Source organism: Suricata suricatta, chromosome 1 (genome assembly GCF_006229205.1).
Source record: "Suricata suricatta isolate VVHF042 chromosome 1, meerkat_22Aug2017_6uvM2_HiC, whole genome shotgun sequence".
Lineage (NCBI taxonomy): Eukaryota > Metazoa > Chordata > Mammalia > Carnivora > Herpestidae > Suricata > Suricata suricatta.
The window spans coordinates 33,721,493-33,740,460 of NC_043700.1; the positions used below are offsets into that span (position 1 = coordinate 33,721,493).

Below are 18,968 nucleotides of genomic sequence, written 5' to 3' on the forward strand. Positions count from 1 at the left end.
TTTCGTTATGTCACTCCCCACAAGTTAGAATTGTTCTGATTGTTTGGCTGTGCATTTTTGGGTTAGCCCCTGTTGTTGGCATGTCTGTGCTATGAGGGTGGGACCTGTCTGCTTGCTGTCTTGTCTTTGATCTGTAGTCAGGGAAGGGCTGGCCCACAGTGGTGCCCGGTTATTGCATGTGTGCGTGCACGTGTGCATATAAGGGTCTGCTGGCAGAGTTCCTCACATTCAGAAATGAGTCGATGGAAGGGCTAGGGAAGAGAGGAATGTCTTACTATAATTTGGTATGTTAGCTTTTCTTACCCTTTCCCCAGTCCTGTTTTGCCTCCCCACTTCTCCTAAGCTGTCTTTCTTGCCAGGTTCCCAAAGTTGGGAGCCTGCCCCTGACTACCGAGGTTTTGAAAAGCCTGGCAGCTCCCGCAGCCCTAGAGAAGAAGCCGCAGGTGGCCTACAAGACCGAGATCATCGGAGGGGTGGTGGTACACACACCCATCAACCAGGTGCTGGGGGCCTGGGGCTGCCGGGGTGGGGGGAGGCGGCGGGGGTGCAGGGGTGTCCACAGTGTGCTGGTGATGTGCATAGAAGTGGGCTGCACTGAGGAAAGGTAGTTGGGGGGCAGGGAGCCTGTGCAGATGGGGTGGCCAAGAAAACCCGGGAGAGGAGTGGGTGTGAATAGCAGCAGTACAGACCTGGGGCCACCATATCTTGAGGCAGTGTGGCCAATACAGTCCTGTACCATACATCTGAGACTAGCACTTGTGAATCACAGGGGAAATGAGGCTGGGGAAGGCAGGTGAGGCTGTCCCTGCTTCCACAGGGTGTTTCTCCCCACTTCGGGTTTGCCTTCTCTGTCCTTACCTTTCTCCCGGGTCTGCCCGACTTCCCTGAGCTTTGTTCTCTGACAGCACCCAGTACAGTGCCTGATGGGAGCAAGGTGAATGTTTACTTTCTTATTATTTCTTCTTTGATTGCCATCGTGGGTAAAGAGAAAAGAGAGGATTCCCCTGAGAGGGCTGGGTGAGGCACAGGGTTTGCTGCATGAGGAGCAAAGGGAGGTGCTAATCTTGACACTGTTTCCTTGTAGAACGGTGGGGATGGACAGGAGGGGAGCGAGCCCGGGTCCCATGCCATCCTTCGAAGGTCTCAGAGTTACATCCCCACAACAGGCAGCCATGTTCCCTCCGGGCCCCACATTATTAAGAGCGGCTACTGCGTGAAGCAAGGGAATGTGGTGAGTGTCAGCGCTGGGGCCGGAGTGAGTCCTAGTGAGTCCTGGTGACTCCTGGGAACACTGGTTGTGGGCAGCTGCAAGGAGCTGTCTACCTCCTAAACTACCTCCCAAACCAGTGAGAGGTTTGGGACTAAACATTCACCCCTGTGTGCCTGAGACACTGCCTCTAATAGGAAGAAGTCCCCCCACCCCTGTCTCTCCCACTAAATGTGGGAGCCCAGCTTCCATCGGACTGGGTACCCAGGAGCTTAGAACTGGAACACCCTCGGGAATCCTGGAGCCTCTTCCTAATGTCCTGCTCTTTACTTTTTATTTCAGCGGAAGAGTTGGAAACGTCGCTTCTTTGTACTTGATGACTTTACTATCTGCTATTTCAAGTGTGAGCAGGTTTGTAGTCACTCTGGGGCCCTTCTGACAGGTCACGGAAGCAAGAGGCACCAGGGTGACACCCAGTGTGAGTGCATGAGTAGAGATGTGGGCACACACACAGGCCTGCGGGATGCCTCTGTCTTGTCGGCAACTGTCCTGTGTGTGTATCTGTGGACCAGTAGTCACGTGGCCGTCACCTCCTCCGGCCTTCTGTGCAGTGAGCTGCTTTGCGGTCAGAGCCACAGACTATCTTCTTAGAACTTTTCCCTTTCTTGATAGTTATTTTGAGACTTTGCCTTGTTTGCGATGTACCTCAGATCAGAGAGGTACACTGGTCAGTCAGGCTGGTTGTGGCATTCTGTGAATGGTCATTTACCTATCTTATTTTTTCCACCAGGACCGAGAACCACTGCGCACTATACTTCTCAAGGATGTTCTTAAGACCCATGAGTGTCTGGTCAAATCTGGGTAATCATCTCTGCTTACTATTATTATTATTTTTTCTGATCAGAATCCCCATTTGCCTACCTAAGTCTTTATTTACTATCCTTCAGAGGCTCTATTTAAGAATCTTCTTCCACGGGCATGACAGGGCCTGACAACTCACTTACAGCGTCCACACCGATGCCGCTAAGAGACCAAGCTTATCTTTTCCCATTGCCTTACTCTGGTTCCTGAGGAGATGGGCTGAGTCTATATAATAATTTTTGTTGGAGAAAAAGAAAGAACATAGGAACAAATAAGAGAGTGGTGTTGGGATGCTTCTCAAGCGTTAGATGCTTACTGCGTGGGGGCCTGGGGCTCAGAGCGGGGACGGTGTCCTGAGGTCTTTCACTTATCAGCACTTCTGGTCACTGCTTATTCCAGTGCTTCTTCCCTGCACTTCTTATGCCTTTTCCCCCTTTTGACAAAGTCCCAGATGTCTGCTTAACACAAAGGTGATTAACAGCAACTCTGTGTGATTCCCTTGCAGAGGAAGAGCAAGTATTTTTAATGTGCTCCTTTTTCCACTAGGAAATGGGTTACCTTCCGAGTGCGATGGTGCATAGGCGGAGTTTGGGATCTGGGGCCTGTAGGCAAGGGCTCTCTCTCAATACAGATACAGATGCCCTTAAAACTAAACTTATAGAAACCCAAGGGCATCTGGACATCTAAAAGTCCTCCTTTTGCCCCTTAATCTCCAGTCTTTAGAGACGGTTTGTCTCTCCATCCCATGGGCGGTGCATTGCAGACCAGCATCATCAGGGGGCCTCTTAGCAGCAGGCAGACTGTTATCACATGAAGGCCTAGGATGGTGTCTCATGGTAACAAAATGCCACATGACCCAAGGAGGCAGGGACCAAACTGAGGCTGTACTGAGTCTTGCAAATGACATTTGTGGAGTAGAGATTAGGGATGTTCCCAGTGACAGTTTGTATTCCATAAAGGTGGCTGTCGATGGATGGTCCAGAAGTGTGGTTCCAGAGGTTGGTGGTGGGTGGAGGAAAGACTGGCCATGACTGTATCCTCAGAGATGGTGCCTGGCTCCACAGGGGGCCCGTGCAGACAGGTAGGTGGACAGCCCAGATGACATTGAGTCCCGAGCTTACGAGCCCAGATGACATTGAGTCCCAAGTGCTCTGTACTCCTCCTGAGTCTCTCACTGCCAGAGTCAGACTGAATTCTGCGTGAAGGAATTAAGAGAGCTGCAGATCATCAGGGAAGGAGGTCCTCAAGGCTCTGTGGGTTCCAGACCTCCAAGTCTGTGCCGCCTCCCCAAACCCAGTTAGGAAGCTTTAGGGCATCTGTGTAGTCAACAAACATTTGCTAACTTGAATTAAATTGAACTGAATTGAATTGAAAGGCAACATGTAGCTTGGCAAGTAGATGTGACAAGGTGGGGATTTCCTCCCTGCTTTGCTTTCGTCTCTCAGTAGTTGATGACATGAGTGTACTGTATGTGTGTGAGTAATTTAAAAAGTAAAAACAGTTTAGCCAGTAAGAAGAGCCATCTCGACTCAGAAAGTAATAACGGTCAGTGAAATGTTTCAAGTGACCGCTATGTGACATGCACTGTAGCAGATGCCTTATATTCTTTATACATTGATGTGGTGACCAGCCTCAGAAGGGGGGGTGTCTTCTCATCTCCGTTTTACAGTTGGGGTACAAAGGCCCACAAAGATTTAAAAATATTCCTAAAAAACCTTTTCCCCAAGTGGAGTCAGGATTTGGCCCCTCCTAACCCCCATCCTGCTGTCCCTTCCCACATGGGTTTTTAGTCTCCTGTTCCTCCTTTGCCTCAGTGCCCATGTCACTGGCCCCGTGCCTGCTAATGTCCTTCCAAGTCCTCATTCACTAAGCCAGCTCTGCCTGCGATCAGTCCTTTTATGGAATTATTCTCACTCGTGGTGTAGAACACACAGTCTAACATCTAATTGTATAGTTGTGCTTTTTTTGGGTACTTTTATTGGGAAGAAATTAGATCTTTGACTCCTTGTGTATTGTCCACAGCACCTGGATACACACAGCAGGCACTCAAGACTGCAAATAATTTTGATTTAGGGTTTGTCACTGGGCACCAGCTGGGTCTCCCCTTCTTCCTTGCAGAGGTCAGGATTCTTCTTCACAAACTCATACCCAGTTTGAAGCATCTTGAAGTAGTCTAGTTTCTCCTTCCATATTTCATTAGTTCCCTGTCTCAGCCCAGTACAGGGTGGCATAGAGCAGAATTTAATGAAGCTGATGAGGTTGCTGCTTGTGGGGAGGAAGGCTTGGAAATGAGTGTTGGTTCCCTTAGGAGAGGCAAATGGTAGTGGAGTAACTCTTAAAAGCATAGACTCTGGAGCTAGGCCTGGATTCAAATCCTTGCTCTGCTCTTTACTAACTTCCGCACCATGGACGAGTCATGTAACCTTTCTGAGGCTGGGTTTCCTCATCCACAAGGTAGGGAAAGTCCTAAGTTCCTTACTGCATTGTTGTAAAGATTGGATGGAATAATACTCAAAATCACTCAGAGAACAGATTGGTGGTTGCCAGAGGTGGGGAGGGGGGTGGGCAAAATGGGTAAAGGGGGTCAGAAGGCACAAACTTCCATTTATAAAGTGGATGTGATGTACAGAATGGTAACTATAACTAATAATGCTATATTGGATATTTGTAAGTTGCTCAGAGAGGAGACCTTAAAAGTTCTCATCACAAGAAAAAGCTCCTAACTACGTGTGGTGACTGATATCAACTAGACTTCTTGTGGTGATCAGTTTACAATATATGCAAATATTGGATTGTTATCCTGTGTACCTGAAACTAAGAAAACGTTATATGTCCATTCTCTCTCCTTATATATTTATATAAAATATTATCTTACATATTAATAAGTATATAAAGTGAATGATTTGTTATATTTACATACTTATAAAACCAAAAAACGTTCATCTGCTTGACTCTGGAAAAAAAAGCACTTAAAGCAGTGCTTTGCACAAACAACTTTATATATCTTAGCCCCTAAGACCCCTCCCCTCCACAACTATAGGGCTTAAGGAATGTGGTGGGTCTTAGGCAGGAGGTTTAGAGGGAAGGGGGCATTTTGTTGTTAGAACTGGTGGTGGGGTATGTGTCAGGCTTCTGTGGGGATGGGGGGACCTCCTGAGAACCTGTAGGTTTAGCCGACTGAGCCGCCCAGGCGCCCCTATGAGAACCTGTAGGAAGTTAAGCTGGAGGAGATCCCTGTCAAGGTGTCTGAGGCAGAGGCCAGAGGAAGAATGGCCTGGGAGGCCCCTTTTTATGGGACAGGGCACTGGAGCCTTGACTTGGGATAAATCAAGTCCTCAGCGTGTGTGCAGGCATGCCTGGTAACTTTCTTTCTTTTTGTCTAGTGATCTCTTAATGAGGGACAACCTGTTTGAAATCATAACAAGCTCCAGGACCTTCTACATCCAGGTAAAAGGCTCACTCTGAGAAGACTTTGGTGTTCTGTCTCTGTGAAGGGTGTGCAGACAGGTCTTGCCCTTTCCTCTGCTTTCTCTTTTATTTTGTTTGAAATTTCTGGGTGGTAAATTTAGCCCCTGATAGTCAGTCTGAGTCCCATTTTATTCTAAACAGGATGTTTGCCAGAAGCTTCCCAACCATAAAATAATAAGAACAGGTTGAGCCTCTGAACTGGGGAATATGAGTTTGTACCAGCTGCTCTCAGCTGCTGGGCGCCAACTAAGCAGAGAAAAAGAGAACTAGCCAGTGGTTTCACTTCTTCTTTGGAGGGTATTTATAAGCCCCGCCTGTGTGGACATCGCTGTGTGCGGAAGGACAGAAGCACAGAGGGCCCTGTGCAGGCACCAGGTGCAAAGCCCAGCTGCACAGAGAAAGCCATTGTTTGGGCTCTGACAGTTCGGCTCTCAGAAGCTTCTCCCTCCACCCACAGCTTTGGAGCTCTCCCAGCTCTTTCTCAAATCATAGGAGCGAGAAAGGCAGATACCCGAGCAGGGCCTAGGCTTTCAATGCCAAGTCCCTACCCAAGCCGGCTTGGTAGTCTACAGAGCGTGCCTTGATCCATGCAGCGTTGTGATACTGTCGCGTTTCTGGGATTCAGAGTACCATGAAATGTGTTGGTTTAGCTGTGGGGCTCCCCAGCCATGGCTTTTCAGGGTTCCCAGTGCTCTTTCTTTGTTCAAGTGTCACTCCCCACTAAGTATCATCCGTTGTTCCCCAGAGCCATCCCTCCCTCATTTCTCGGGCAGCAGCTCCATAGTCCTGACCCTTCTGAGCTGGTCCACCTGCCTGAGCCCAGCAGACATACTGGCAGCCTTCACCACCAGTGGGCTCCATTCATTCATCCAAGCGTGTGTCCCTGGGGAAGAGCTAGCCTAAGGGAGCTGTGTATCGCATTGCTGGAGTTGTTAGAGCTAGTTCCCTTGTCATTCAGGGACAGGTTTAAATTGTAGGTTCAAAAAGTTTCTAGTTCTTGCATATAACAGGTATTTGTAGAGTATCCTTAGAGTGCCGTGCATTTTGCCTCATACTGGGCACGCTGTGTTAAACAGAACAGATTGTGAACTAGAGAGAGAGAGAGAGAGAGTCAAGTGAACAGGCAATTCAAACAGTGTGATGAGGTGGGGGAGGGAGTGTTGGGTTGTTGAACACAGGGGAGTTTTGGGGGGCAGTGAAACTATTCTGTATGAAAATGTAATGGTGGATGTATGATCTAGAACTTTATAGAACACAGTAAAAGTAAAGAGTAAACTTTAATATAGGTGAATTTACAAAATCACTTTAGGCGGTTGAGTGATTCCAGCACTGCGTATAGACTGTGACAAATGAACCTACATGCATTATAGGATCGGAACAACCTCGCAGAAGGGGCTAGGGGGATAAAAAACAAAAAGCAAGCAAACGAAACAAAACAAAAAAACCCTGGTGTGGTAAGTGCTACCATTACAGTGAGTAGTGGTTGCCATGGGGACTCATAAAGGGGCATCTCTCTCATCTCGGGGAGTCAGAGGAGGTTTCTTTCAAGAAGGCACAGCTGAACTGAGTCAGTTGGGAAGAGTGGCCAAGGCAGAGAGAGCAGCATGTGTCCAAAACCCTGGAGATAAAAGGAGCACAGGGCACAGAGAAGGCTGGGAAGCTCGTACGGAGAGCCCGTGCTTTATAGCCCTTATAAGAGAGCTTGTATTTTACCCTGAGGGTGGGGGGCTCATTGAGGGTGAGCCCAGGGAGTGGCCCAATCCAATCTGCCTTCTAAAAATGCCACCGGGGCAAGTGATCTAGCTTTCAAGCCTTGTTTTCCTCATCTGTAAAGTGGAGATGGTATCCCTCAACCGCCCATGTTTATGGTGTTCTGGGTGTGAGTTTCCAGGCCCAGGGTGTACAGACAGATGAAGAGAGGGTGAGACAGGAGGCGGAGAGCAGTTGTGTGGCTGGGGTAGTAATTTGGGTGAAGGATGAAGGAAGCTTGAACTAGGATGGATGGAGAAAAATGGGCAACTTAAAAGCTGTTGAAGAGTTGTTTCTGGGACTTGGTTGTAGGTTGGATGTGGGGTGAGGGGAGAAGGGGAGGCAGGGACACTGCCGGGTGTTCGGCCTGGGCCTCAGGGTGTCAGACGGGCAGCCGTCACTTAGACCACAGCCAGGCGAGGAGGGACTGGTGAGCGTGAAGACAAGCCTAGTGTTGCGGGTTCTGAGTTGACAGTGTCTGTGGGACATTCAAGGTGACATATTATGAAGGTCTTTCAGCAGACAGTGCCTGACACATGGTTGATACTAAATAAGTATTTGTCAAGTGAGTGATGATGCTTGATAAGAGCTTTGGGCTAGAGAGAATGATTTGGGAAACATGAATCCCAACGAGAACAGTGTTTAAGCGATATTGATTGCATCATCTGAATGAGTGTATGCATGTTTCCCAGAAGCTTCTCACCACTTTGACCCCCGTTTTCCTTCTGCTCCCACATTTTCAGGATAAAAGAATACTAGCATTACCCTGAAATAAACAAATGAGTGAATGGACAAGTCTGTTTACAGCACTTAGAGAGAATAGAAAATTGAGAAGAACATAGAGTAAGTCATTAAGAATATGTATTAATTGATTTTCAGATAGCAACCAAAAACTCAGTTATGTTAACACAAGTAGTCTTTTATGAAAAAATGGGTATATTTCTGAAACAAAAAAAGCAACAAAAGTAGCATTGTTTTTATGTTTCTGCAAATCTCTTTAATGGCTGGCTTAACAGAAGACAGCAGGATTCTCCTATCTGCTTCTGCATTCTGTCTTTGGACATGTGTTGTTTTGGTTGAAGAATATGAAGAAGATATGGCCTTGTACAGACTTGTATTTAGAAGAAAGGAATATTTTAATAGCTTTTTCAGGTAATTGTGGATATTCTTCTTTGATTCTATATGAAAAGTTGACAGATGGTAGTTTCTTAATGTTCAGGTGTGGTGTGAACTTTCATACTCTTACATTAAAATCCACTGGTCAGTGTTATACTTTGAATGGATCCTTTTTACCGGTGCGTGATTTTGTAACTACATGCGGTGGTTATTAGGAAGATAGTGGTCACACGAAGGTATGCAGATCTTCTAAATGTTGACACACTTTGTTATATAATATCAAAAAATCACATCTGTCAATAGCACCACAAGGATCATCATCAACAAAGTCTTTTTTTCTTTTTTCTTTTGAGAGAGAGAGAGAGAGAGAGAGCGCGAGCGAGCATGTGCATCTGAGCAGAGGAGAGACAGAGAGAGAGGGAGAGAGAGAATCCCCAGCAGGCTCCACACCATTAGCGCAGAGCTCCATGCAGGGCTCAAACCCATGAACCTTGGGATCATGACTGGAGCTGAAGTTGGATGCAGGCAACCCAATGAAGTCTTTAAGTACGGAAAGCTTTTGGAATTCTAATTTTGTTTGGAAGCTCAAAATTGCAAAAAAAACCCAAACTTTCATGATTTTCCCTGACTGAACAGATTCATTTCATTCATTTTTGAGAAAGAGTCCACCATTTACCCAAGTCTGAATAAGTTTGACAGTTTGTCAGTCATTTGTTCCAAGTAAAAATCGTGTTTCATGAAAAAGGTAAATGAGTATAATGGCTTCTCCTTCAGTTTGGTGCCAGCAGCTTTACCACCATGCCTACATGGCATTCTGACCTGCTTCCTAGGGGCTGATCAGTACACCTGCCTGAAGGAACCACGCATCCTCGGTACCCGGGGAAGCCGGACCAGGGCAGCTGTCGGCGGGGTGAGCGCCTTCTGGGCAGGGCACAGAGGCTTGGGCAACAGAATGGGGCTGGCTGCCAGCTGCTGAGGTGCTGGTCATTTATCTTTTGTCACATTTGCCTTCCATGTCACTCATGTATAATTTGTGCCCAGGGATACTACCCTTTGTTGGACACCTAGATGTCACAGGCACAGTGCTAAGTAGTTTGCAGGCAGCATATCATGGAATTCTCGGCGATCTCTGAGGCTGTCTCCATTTTAGAGATGAGGAGACAGTGTCTGAAGGCACACTGTTTGAGATCATCAGCCTCGTGAATCATGGAACTGATTAGGAGGTAGCTTGTCAGGTGCTAGAGTAGGACCCACCTACTTGTGTTCTTTAACAGCAGCTTGGTGCAGAGCACCAAGACGTAGAAGGTATGGCCATAGACAACTAGGGGAGACCAGCTTGCGGTGATGGATCATGGTGAGCAAGATCCAGGATCTGGCAGTAATCAGGTGTCTAAGCTTGGGGTGTCAGCAAGCTTATCAGCAGGTTCTCAGTCCTGGGCAAGGATTCAAAATGAGATTTCAATCCTTGGAATACAAGACATGCAGCATTCACTATTTCCCCATTTCCCAGTCATAGAAGGTCAGGGGTATTGGGGAGGAGGATGTAGTTATTCTGGATGAGAAATGTAGTGCAGATTGGTTTGGGCAACTTGGTGTAAGCCCAGTTGTCAGAATTAGGGGGCTGTGTCAGGATAAGAGTAGTAATAAGATGGCTCCGATGTGAATTGCAGAGTGTTGGTATAGAGCTCTTACAGTAAGCAAGATAGATAGTTTTAATTTAGACTACAGGGTGAATGACAACATCCAGAACAATGTAGTGCACAGTCTAGGCAATCCTACTGGCAGGGCCGTGTCTAAAGAGTCAGACCCAAGGATTGGCTCCTGGGAAGAAAGCGGGGATTTATTAGCTGTTGGGGAGGGTGGGAGGCGCAGAGGTTGGGAACATACAAATGTTGGGCAGCTGCAGGAGAGGCCCCCGGGATAGGGACTGGAGGCCTGTTACTGATAACCTGTGAAAGTCATTGCTTCAAACGTGGCATCTGTTACAGTGCTGGGCTCATAGTAGGTACTCAGTAAAAACTTGTAATAATGCAGTAAACCTCAGGCTGCAGTGGCTGCGTTTAATACCCTTTATTCCTCTCAGCTCAAAAACTGTCCTCAAGGACAGAAACCCTACTTTTTCTTTTGAACCAAGTGCCCAAAACAAATGCACACACTTGCACACCAGGAAGAAGTGAAGGTATAAGTGTGGCACTTCCCTTTTTGTTCTACGGAGTTTTAAGCATCTTTGATGGCGAGTGGACTTCAGCTCTGTTTTTTACCCCTAGTTCACAAAGCTACCTTTGAGGTGGTATTTTAAGATATTTTTAGATTTTAAAATGACATTTGTCAAACATTAAAATAATGCTTACTAATGTTTATTATCACTGTCCTCATGGCAGGTTTAACCTAACAGGAAAATGTCCATAAGTAGAATTAGAGAATTGGGAAAAGTATAACTCGCAAACAATTTCCATCTCTGAACTATTAAATGTTTTTAGGGAGAGATTTAATAATTTTGCCCATCGTATCAGCAAAGACTTAAAAACTGTAATATTTAATTTTAGCAAGAGTGCATGTAAAAAAATAACATCTTGGTGGCAGTGAAATCCATATTGTTGGCCAGAAATCTCTCTCGCCAGATGTAACCAGAGCCTTAAAAGAAGTCAAGTCTTTAGTAATTTTCCTGGGAGCTGAAGAATCATAAGAACGAAAACAGCTTCGTGCACAAACGTGTGAATAGCAGCATTGCTTATATTAGAGGAGAACTGGAAACAATCCCAATGTGTTTTATAGGATTTTGGGTTTTGTGTCTGACTTCCCAGATGGTGGGTCAGGTGGTCCCCAGTTTTCTCTTATTCAGCGGCTCCTTGCTAGACGGAGGCTGGGGTGAAGACACCTAGGCCAGTGGTGCGGGAGGTTCCCAGAGAAGACGTACAAGAGTGTTGGTCGGGCCTTAGAAGACCGTCAGTTAGGTGGCCTCTGGCTTGCGGGGCAGCATTGGACTTGGGTGCTGTGTTGTGCTTGGGTGGTGGGAGGGGGTAGAAGTAGCCCAGGAGCCCTGGAAACTCTTGTCACGTGGATCTTGTCGGACCTGTTGTATGATGGGGGAGACGTCTGTCTCTCCTCAGCTCCCGACTCTCTCTTTCCCAGTCTTCTAACATTGCCCCTACCGAATCATGTGGCTCCCTAGAAGGGAACTCTCTGAGAAACGATTTTCTTTTTTTTTTTGGTTTTAATTTATTTATTTTTGAGGGACAGAGCACAAGCAGGGGAAGGGGGGAGAGAGAGACAGAGAGAGAGGGAGGGAGGAAGGGGGGGGAAGAGGGAGACAGAATCCAAAGCAGGCTCTGAGCTGTCAGCACAGAGCCTGATGCGGGGCTCAAACCCACAAACAGTGAGATCATAACCTGAGCCAATGTCCACTCAACCGACTGAGCCACCGAGACACCCCAAAATGATTTTCTACTTAATGGACGATTTAATTACCTCCATCTTGTTTGATTCAAAGTAACCAAATAGGTTATCTCTTTTGATCCTGACAATTTCATCCTTAGGTAGGAATTAGGTGCAGTCTGAGTATGAGGAAACTGAAAAAAGAAATCTCAGGGAGAAGGCAGTTAACATCTTTATAATATTGCAATTTGAGGCTTCATTTGCATCCTATGTGTAATAATAATAAACACGATAGCTAATACCTAAGAAGCCCTTTCTGTGCATCAGGCACTGTTCAAACTGCTTTACCTAAACGACTTTAGTACATTTTCCCAGTGGTTCTACTTGAGGAACAGGCTAGCTCTGATCGTACTAAAATACCTTCTGGAAGGATCTGGAACACCTCATCCTGTTTATCTTTTTGGACTAGTGATGGATTTTTCTGGGAAAACTGACCATCAGGTCGTCACACAGCTGGGAGAAGCCCAGTGGAGAGAGGATCCAGGTAGATTTGCAGGTCTAGCATGGGAGAGGTGTGTCCTCTTCTCTACGTGGCCCTGCACACACCTAACCAATGTGAGTCCGTTTGGGGTGACAGAGAGGGGTAGGATACGCAAGTGTGAGGATTAAAAAACACTAAAAAGAAAAACCCCAAAAAACCCAAACCATAATGAAAACTAGTGTTTTATTCAGGCACAGTGCAAAGTAAAAGAGTCATTTGGGGTGCGGAAGGGGAGGGGTGTTTGAGGAGAGTTTTTCAGGCTGGAGCGGGGTTTTTACGTATGCTGTGCATTGTACACTTCTGATTTCGGGTGGGACTGTTAGGGGAAGGCACAGAGAGCAGAGAGAGATTAATAAATAGAAATTTTTGGAGGTCAGGGATTTGTTCTTGGTCCCATCTCTGTGCTTGGCACCTGATGCCTTAAGACTGAGGGCCTCGGCAAGTATTTGCTACGTTCGCGTGAACTCAACCCCTACAAAGCTGGAAGGCACTGAGAATTCCTAGGGCTCCACCTGCTGCTGCTTGGTGTTTGGATTTTCCTTGCCTTCGTCACAGAGCCACTGCTGCCGCCTTCTGGCGTTGGTAGGCATTTCTGGGGAATATGCTATTTAAAGGCTCAGCAGCATCTACATGTTAAGCTTAGTGCTCTGAGTCTACCAACTCTCCAGGCCTGGATGGAGTCACGACCGACTCAGGTCATTTGTGTTCTGAGGGAAGCTCTGTTCCTAGAGATAGTATGTATCTTGGAGGATATGCAGAGGATTTGGCTTTAGCGGGGCTGGAGATGAAAATGGGATTATTCTGTTTGGATAGCTGTAGTAGAAAGATGGACTGCACTGGGAGTCAGGAGAACTGGAATCCAGACCAGCCATAAACCTTGAACTTTGGCTTTCTGAGCCTCATTTTCCTTTTCTGCAAAACAGGATGCCATTTGTGCTCTAGAGGAGGGTGAGGGGCTTCAGCAGGAATGGCCTTTGCCCTACTGCAGAGCAGATCCACTTTGAGCTGCTTTATTTATAGGGTGTCAAATAAGAATTTGCAGGAAAAAATGTACTCAAAAGTCTGAAAGCCACTGGACTGGATGCTCTCTGGGATCCGTCCAGTTCTAATGGTGTGATTTTATAAACTTAGAATTGAGTCACAGACTTGAAAGCTGAAATCACGGTGCCAGAATTTTCTCCATAAGTGCTGTGGGATGTTTTGCAGGCGGACAGTCCAGAAGACATGCACAGCTGGATTAAGGAGATCAGGGCAGCTGTCCAGGCCCTCAAATGCCACCCCAGAGTAAGTCACTTCCTTTCTGGTATATAGCCACTGTCAACTTGGAGATGAGTTCTCCTTGAACGGTCAGGTTTTACTTGGTGATGTAGGCGAGCAGCCTGTTCCTGGATGCAGCTGAAGCCCCAAGGCTGTCTTGTTTGGTTTCTCTTTCTACTGATTTAGGTATAAAGTTTTATTTTTTGTTTGTTTGTTTGGTTGTTGGAAAGGGGCGAGTTGGATGGGGTAAAGAAACAGAGACTGTGATGTCTTCTACACGTCTCCCTGCCAGGCAGACCCTGGCACAGCTGGAGTGAATTCTGTTGGTCGTACTTGATTTCTGTAGACTGGGGTCTCTGGACCTATGAGAGGGTGATCCTGGGTGGCTGTTGTTCCTGGAACTTTGGGGTAAACAATGTCAGGAAATCCCTGATTTTCCTTTTTTTTTTTTTTTTTCCTTCCCTTTTATTTTTGTAGGATATGTCCTTTTCTAGATCCATCTCTTTGACTCGCTCTGGAAGCTCCAGCCTGTCAGGTGGGCCCAACTCTGCCTTGTGTCGGGGGCGGCCACCTGTGGAAGAGAAAAGAGCCCTCTGCAAAGCCCCCTCTGTGGCTTCCTCCTGGCAACCCTGGACACCTGTCCCCCAGGCTGGGGACAAGCTGCTTCCAGCTGAAGAGACTCCTGGGGACTCTTTGTTCATGCCCCGACTTGGGGAGAGCAGTACTTCTGGGGTGTTGCCCAGCTCCCGGATAAGGCACAGATCAGAGCCCCAACACCCCAAGGAGAAACCATTTCTGTTCAGCCTTGATGATGAGAGCATACGGACTTCTGATGTGTGATAGGGCACGGTGCCCTGGGAGGGGGAGGACTCGAGAAAAGAAGGTCATGACTCAGTTTCCCTACCTTTTGGAGGAAAGCCAGAGACCCTTTGGCACTCATATTCCTGTGGATGCTCTGTGGGAGGGACCCATTCTGCTGGCTTTTTTTTTTTTTTAATATAATACAGGGTATTTAACTTGGAAAATCACTAGGTTAGAACTGTCGGCATGCTCAGTGGAGAGTAGATTGCCTCGAATTTGACCACTCCAAGGTCTTCCTGGGTGAGAGGAGGTTTGGTAGTGCAGTTTCATCCCCAACTAAGTTTTATTTCCATGTCCTAGTTACAGTTTCTTCCTTCGGTGTCCAGGCCAGGCACAGAGGCTTGGGCAGTTATCTGGCTTATCCTATTCCTGTTTATTGGCGGGGGTCTGACTGAGAAGTAGGAGGGTGGTGGCTAACCCGGATGAAAGCAGCAGACCTCGGCTCGGGCTTGGCTGGGATACGTTCTGAGGGGAGGTGCTAAGATCTGGGGGCAGGCCGGCAGCTCTCAGAATGTCCACTAGGGTAGATCCTCCCAGGGGACCTCCCTGGGGAAGACATAGGGATCTCTTGTAAGGTATGGGGAAAGATTCAACCTCAGTGCATCAGCCAGTTTGGGGAATTACTCTGTTCTTGTCTCTGGCCCCAAATCATGTCAGTGTGAGTGACTGACCTGCCCACCCAGTTTCCGTGTCAGGCCCCGAAGGTGGGTTTATCAGTGTTAAAAGTTACGACTGTTGAGAATAGGGCAGACATTTCCATTGATGTGGCCTTACTTGGAAGTTTGGAGGGTTGATAGGTGTATGATAATTGGCCTTACTTGGAAGTTTGGAGGGTTGATAGGTGTATGATAATTCACTTGTGTGATAGATCAGATCTCTGTTTTAGAATGTTAGAATTGTTTTAAAGCAGGTGCTGGGAAAAGATGGATTATAGTTCATTCAGATAAACTTTTCTCATCCATGTTTTCCAGACAGAAGAAAAGGTCTGTTTTAGCACAGACAGGTTTCTTGAATCCTTACTTCACAGCTCTCTTCAATGGGCTGATATTAGTCTGATGTTAAGTGCTGTATATTATATACCCTGGCAGGTTTGCTTTGTTTCTAACTCTTTCTGTTGTCCTCTGAATGAAGGCTTGAGTACTTGCATGATCACACTTCGTAATACGATAAGGTTCCATGTACTTAACAGTGAAGAGATACAAGGATAATCCTGAGAGGTATTTATATTTTTAACAAAATAGAGACTATGCATAGAAACATTGATTTAGAGGCTCTGCATCGCTGACTAAAGATTTCCCAGGTAGAAGAGCATAGATTGCATTTTCCACCCAAATTTCTACCTTCTTTTATTTGACAAAAGATACCCTCCAGGGTCCCTGGGAGAATTTGTCCAACTTAATGTGGTTTACTGCTAACTTACCAGGGTTCCCTAAAGGGAGAGAAAAACTAACTCATTTCTGTCTATACCTTTTATCAGCTAGATCAATTAGTCACCTTTAAATTAAAAATTAAAGACTAGAGGAAGATACTGAGAGAAGCATTTTTACCTGAGTCAATCCCTTCCCCTCCTTATGTCCAGATGTAATGCAGAGGTAAAAACGTGTCATCAGCAACCCCTAGGGGCTGGAGGGAAATTGTTTCTTTAATGCAGTGTAGTTGCCTTGAAGTCTAGGTCATGTTGAGAACTTTCCTTGACTGCACTGCATTGGAGCTATTCTTTGCTTAAATTGTTTGGCCTAGTGGTCCTGGTATAAAAAAAGACATCTATTGGATCTCTCTCTCTCCTCCCTCTCTTTTGCAGACTCTTGTATACTTTGTCCTCAGAAATCTGTGCTTTGCGAGTTAATGATTCATGGGTGACCAAGGTTACAGCTTCAGTAGCCATTCCAGATTCTTAAAGCTCCTCATCTCTGATTTCACCTTAAAATTTTCCTTAAGAAAATTGTTTGGCTAGGTCAAAGGCACACAATAAATGATAGTGTGCTAGCAAAAATAAATTTGGAACTTTTGAGGTCCCTTTAAACATTCCCGAACTCATGAGAGCTGTCATCTTTTGGTGAAAATGTACCCATTTCTCTTTTGTTAAGTAAACTCTCTGCTAGAATACTACTGCTAAATTAACTGGCCATTATAGTAAGCTGATATGTTTCTCATTCAGTAGGGTCTGTTTTAAGAATGTGAGTTCAGTATACCTATAAATGTAGATTATATTACTGTGGTAGAGGAAAACAAGGACTGTAGATGGCAAATACTTGGGAATCCCGAGTGAGAACATTGTTAATGTGGTTCTGACACCGATAAATAGAATGATCTTCAGTGGCACCTAAAATCATTCTCATTCCCAAGCCTTATTTCAGAATTCCTTTTGTGTCCATATTTCTTACCATCTGACCAATTTCACATCATAATTTTTAATGTCCCCACACATGTGAGCCCAAGATGGTGCATATGCAATCAAAGTATTTGGCTTTACACTTTTTAAGATGTTTGTTTACTTTTGAGAGAAAAAGAGAGAGAGAGAGGGGGGGGGCAGAGGCAGAGCATGGGTGGAGGGGGCAGAGAGAGAGAGAGAGAGGGAGAGAGAGAGGGAGAGAGGGATAGAAACACAGAACCGCAAGCAGGCTCTAGGCTCTGAACTGTCAGCACGGAGCCGGACATGCAGCTCAGACCCACTAACCATGAAATCATGACCAGAGCAGCATGCAGTTGGATGCTTAACCGACTGAGCCATGCAGGTGCTCCCCCAAAGCATTTGATTTTAAACGTATATGGAACCAGGGGAGCCTTGGTGGCTCAGTTGGTTAAGCATCAGATTTTGGCTCAGGTCACGACCTCACAGTTCATGAGTTCGAGCCCTGCATCAGGGCTCTCTGCTGTCAGCACAGTGCTGGCTTCGGATCCTCTGTCTCCCTCCCTCTGCTCCACCCCACCCTCAAAAATAAATAAACATTTAAATGTATTTGGACCCAAATGGAAAAAGTAAGGCAGGGATGCAGCATAGGTTAGTCATTAAGTGTATAGGCTCTGGAATAAATATGTTAAAAAAAGGAACTGCGTTTTCTTTGTGGAATAAAGACTTTATCAGAGTTATTCTGTTTGTGTAAGACTTTTGAAATGGTCTTGACGCAGCATGTGTAATAATAGTGTTACAGGTGGTCTTCCCTATAATTGAACTATTTACCATCCACTATCTTGAAAGCTTAAGGATTTGCTTACTCAAGGTCAGTTGGTGGTTGGTAAACATAGTTTGGCCATTTGCATCCTGTGAGACATTGTAACCCTACTAAGGTGGAGAGTGGACTCGGGTCAAAATATTGGAGGTTATGCGTTTATTTTTGAGTAGAGTGCTGAGCTCACATGAAAAAGAGCAGACATAAGGTCCAGCTTTGTTGTTTACTTGACACAAAAGGTTTTTTTCTTCTTCCTACATATAACTGTGCTCTGATATGAGTAAAAGCAACCAATAAATAAATAGCAGATTGAGTAGCTGAGCAGTGGTATTTGATGTTAGTTTTCACTGTTGACCAGATAAACAGGCACGTGGAAGTAACACCATTTTGGAAACTGAGTTTCCCAAATGAGCCTTGTTTATAATCTTTGAACATGTCAAAAATGGAGTTGTTTTCTACCCACATCTTTTCTACCAACATCGCTTTTTCTCTTGTCCTTTTTTTCTCGATGTTATTGCCTGCAGCAGTTACAGTCACTCATGCTAAGTAGAATTTGAATAAAGCTAATATTGGCAAAAATATCCTGTTTGATTCCTTTCCCCACTGCTTACGGTAAGGCATGATTTTGTGTTTTGAACCAGTATGTTTCAGCTGTGAAATGCACTCACTGTAAGCCCTGAGCTGAGTGCATGGAAACTGTTATGCTTCTCATTTTATGTGATCTCCTAATTGGTATGTAGCAAAAATAATTTTCTAAAACTGTTTTGTTGCTTGTTTTGTAATAAAACCATGTGAAATACTAAAATATGGTGTGTGTTTTCCTAACGCTGACCTTCTGTCCGTGGGTGGGTGATGTCTCTTGTCAGTCTGCCCTATTACTGGTTTTCTGGACTTCCCGAGGTAAGTGCTTGCGCAGGGCAGGGCAGGGCTGGGGACCTCTTTTCATCGCGTGGGGGTGGACCTGGCCCCGGGGCGGGCTCCGTGTGGGTGGCATCTGCCAGGTTCTGCCCCTTAAAAGTCTGGGGATCGGCGGAGGCAGCACCCTAGCCAGGAGAAAGTGTTGCTCATGGTAGAGCAGTTGGCGGGTCCCAAGTAACTGGAACAGTGAGAGCGAAGAAGGAAGGGAGCAGGATGACTAGACCTCGGTTGCGGCCCGCCGCGCTAGGACAACTCCTGCTGTGGCTGCTGCTGCTGCCCCCAATGCTTGTGCCCAGGGTCGAAGCTAGGAGGTCTAGGCTTTCGCTGCCCTGTCCCGCGGCCTGCGAGCCGACGCGTTGTCCCCCGCTGCCCACCTGCTCGGCTGGGGCGACGCCGGTGCTCGACCGCTGCCGCTGCTGCCGCGTCTGCGCGGCGGCCGAGGGCG

The 18,968-nt window shown here is 46.3% G+C and overlaps 2 protein-coding genes across 3 annotated transcripts in view; both read left to right on the plus strand.

The window, feature by feature from the left end:
• Positions 1–16,946, plus strand: part of PLEKHA2 (pleckstrin homology domain containing A2) — a 58,459-nt gene extending 41,513 nt beyond the window's left edge. For both annotated transcript variants that reach the window (XM_029936269.1, XM_029936275.1), the window contains 7 exons: positions 360–500; positions 1,085–1,231; positions 1,550–1,618; positions 1,998–2,068; positions 5,452–5,515; positions 13,524–13,601; positions 14,052–16,946. In XM_029936269.1, the coding sequence (XP_029792129.1) occupies positions 360–500; positions 1,085–1,231; positions 1,550–1,618; positions 1,998–2,068; positions 5,452–5,515; positions 13,524–13,601; positions 14,052–14,414 (933 nt within the window). In that variant the 3' untranslated portion in view covers positions 14,415–16,946. The remainder of the gene's footprint in view (positions 1–359; positions 501–1,084; positions 1,232–1,549; positions 1,619–1,997; positions 2,069–5,451; positions 5,516–13,523; positions 13,602–14,051) is intronic.
• Positions 16,947–18,668: 1,722 nt separating this feature from the next.
• HTRA4 (HtrA serine peptidase 4) overlaps positions 18,669–18,968 on the plus strand; it is a 12,139-nt gene continuing 11,839 nt past the window's right edge. Inside the window, exon 1 of the mRNA XM_029936301.1 lies at positions 18,669–18,968. This exon is cut by the window's right edge and continues 153 nt beyond it. Within this exon, the coding sequence (XP_029792161.1) occupies positions 18,737–18,968 (232 nt within the window). The 5' untranslated portion in view covers positions 18,669–18,736.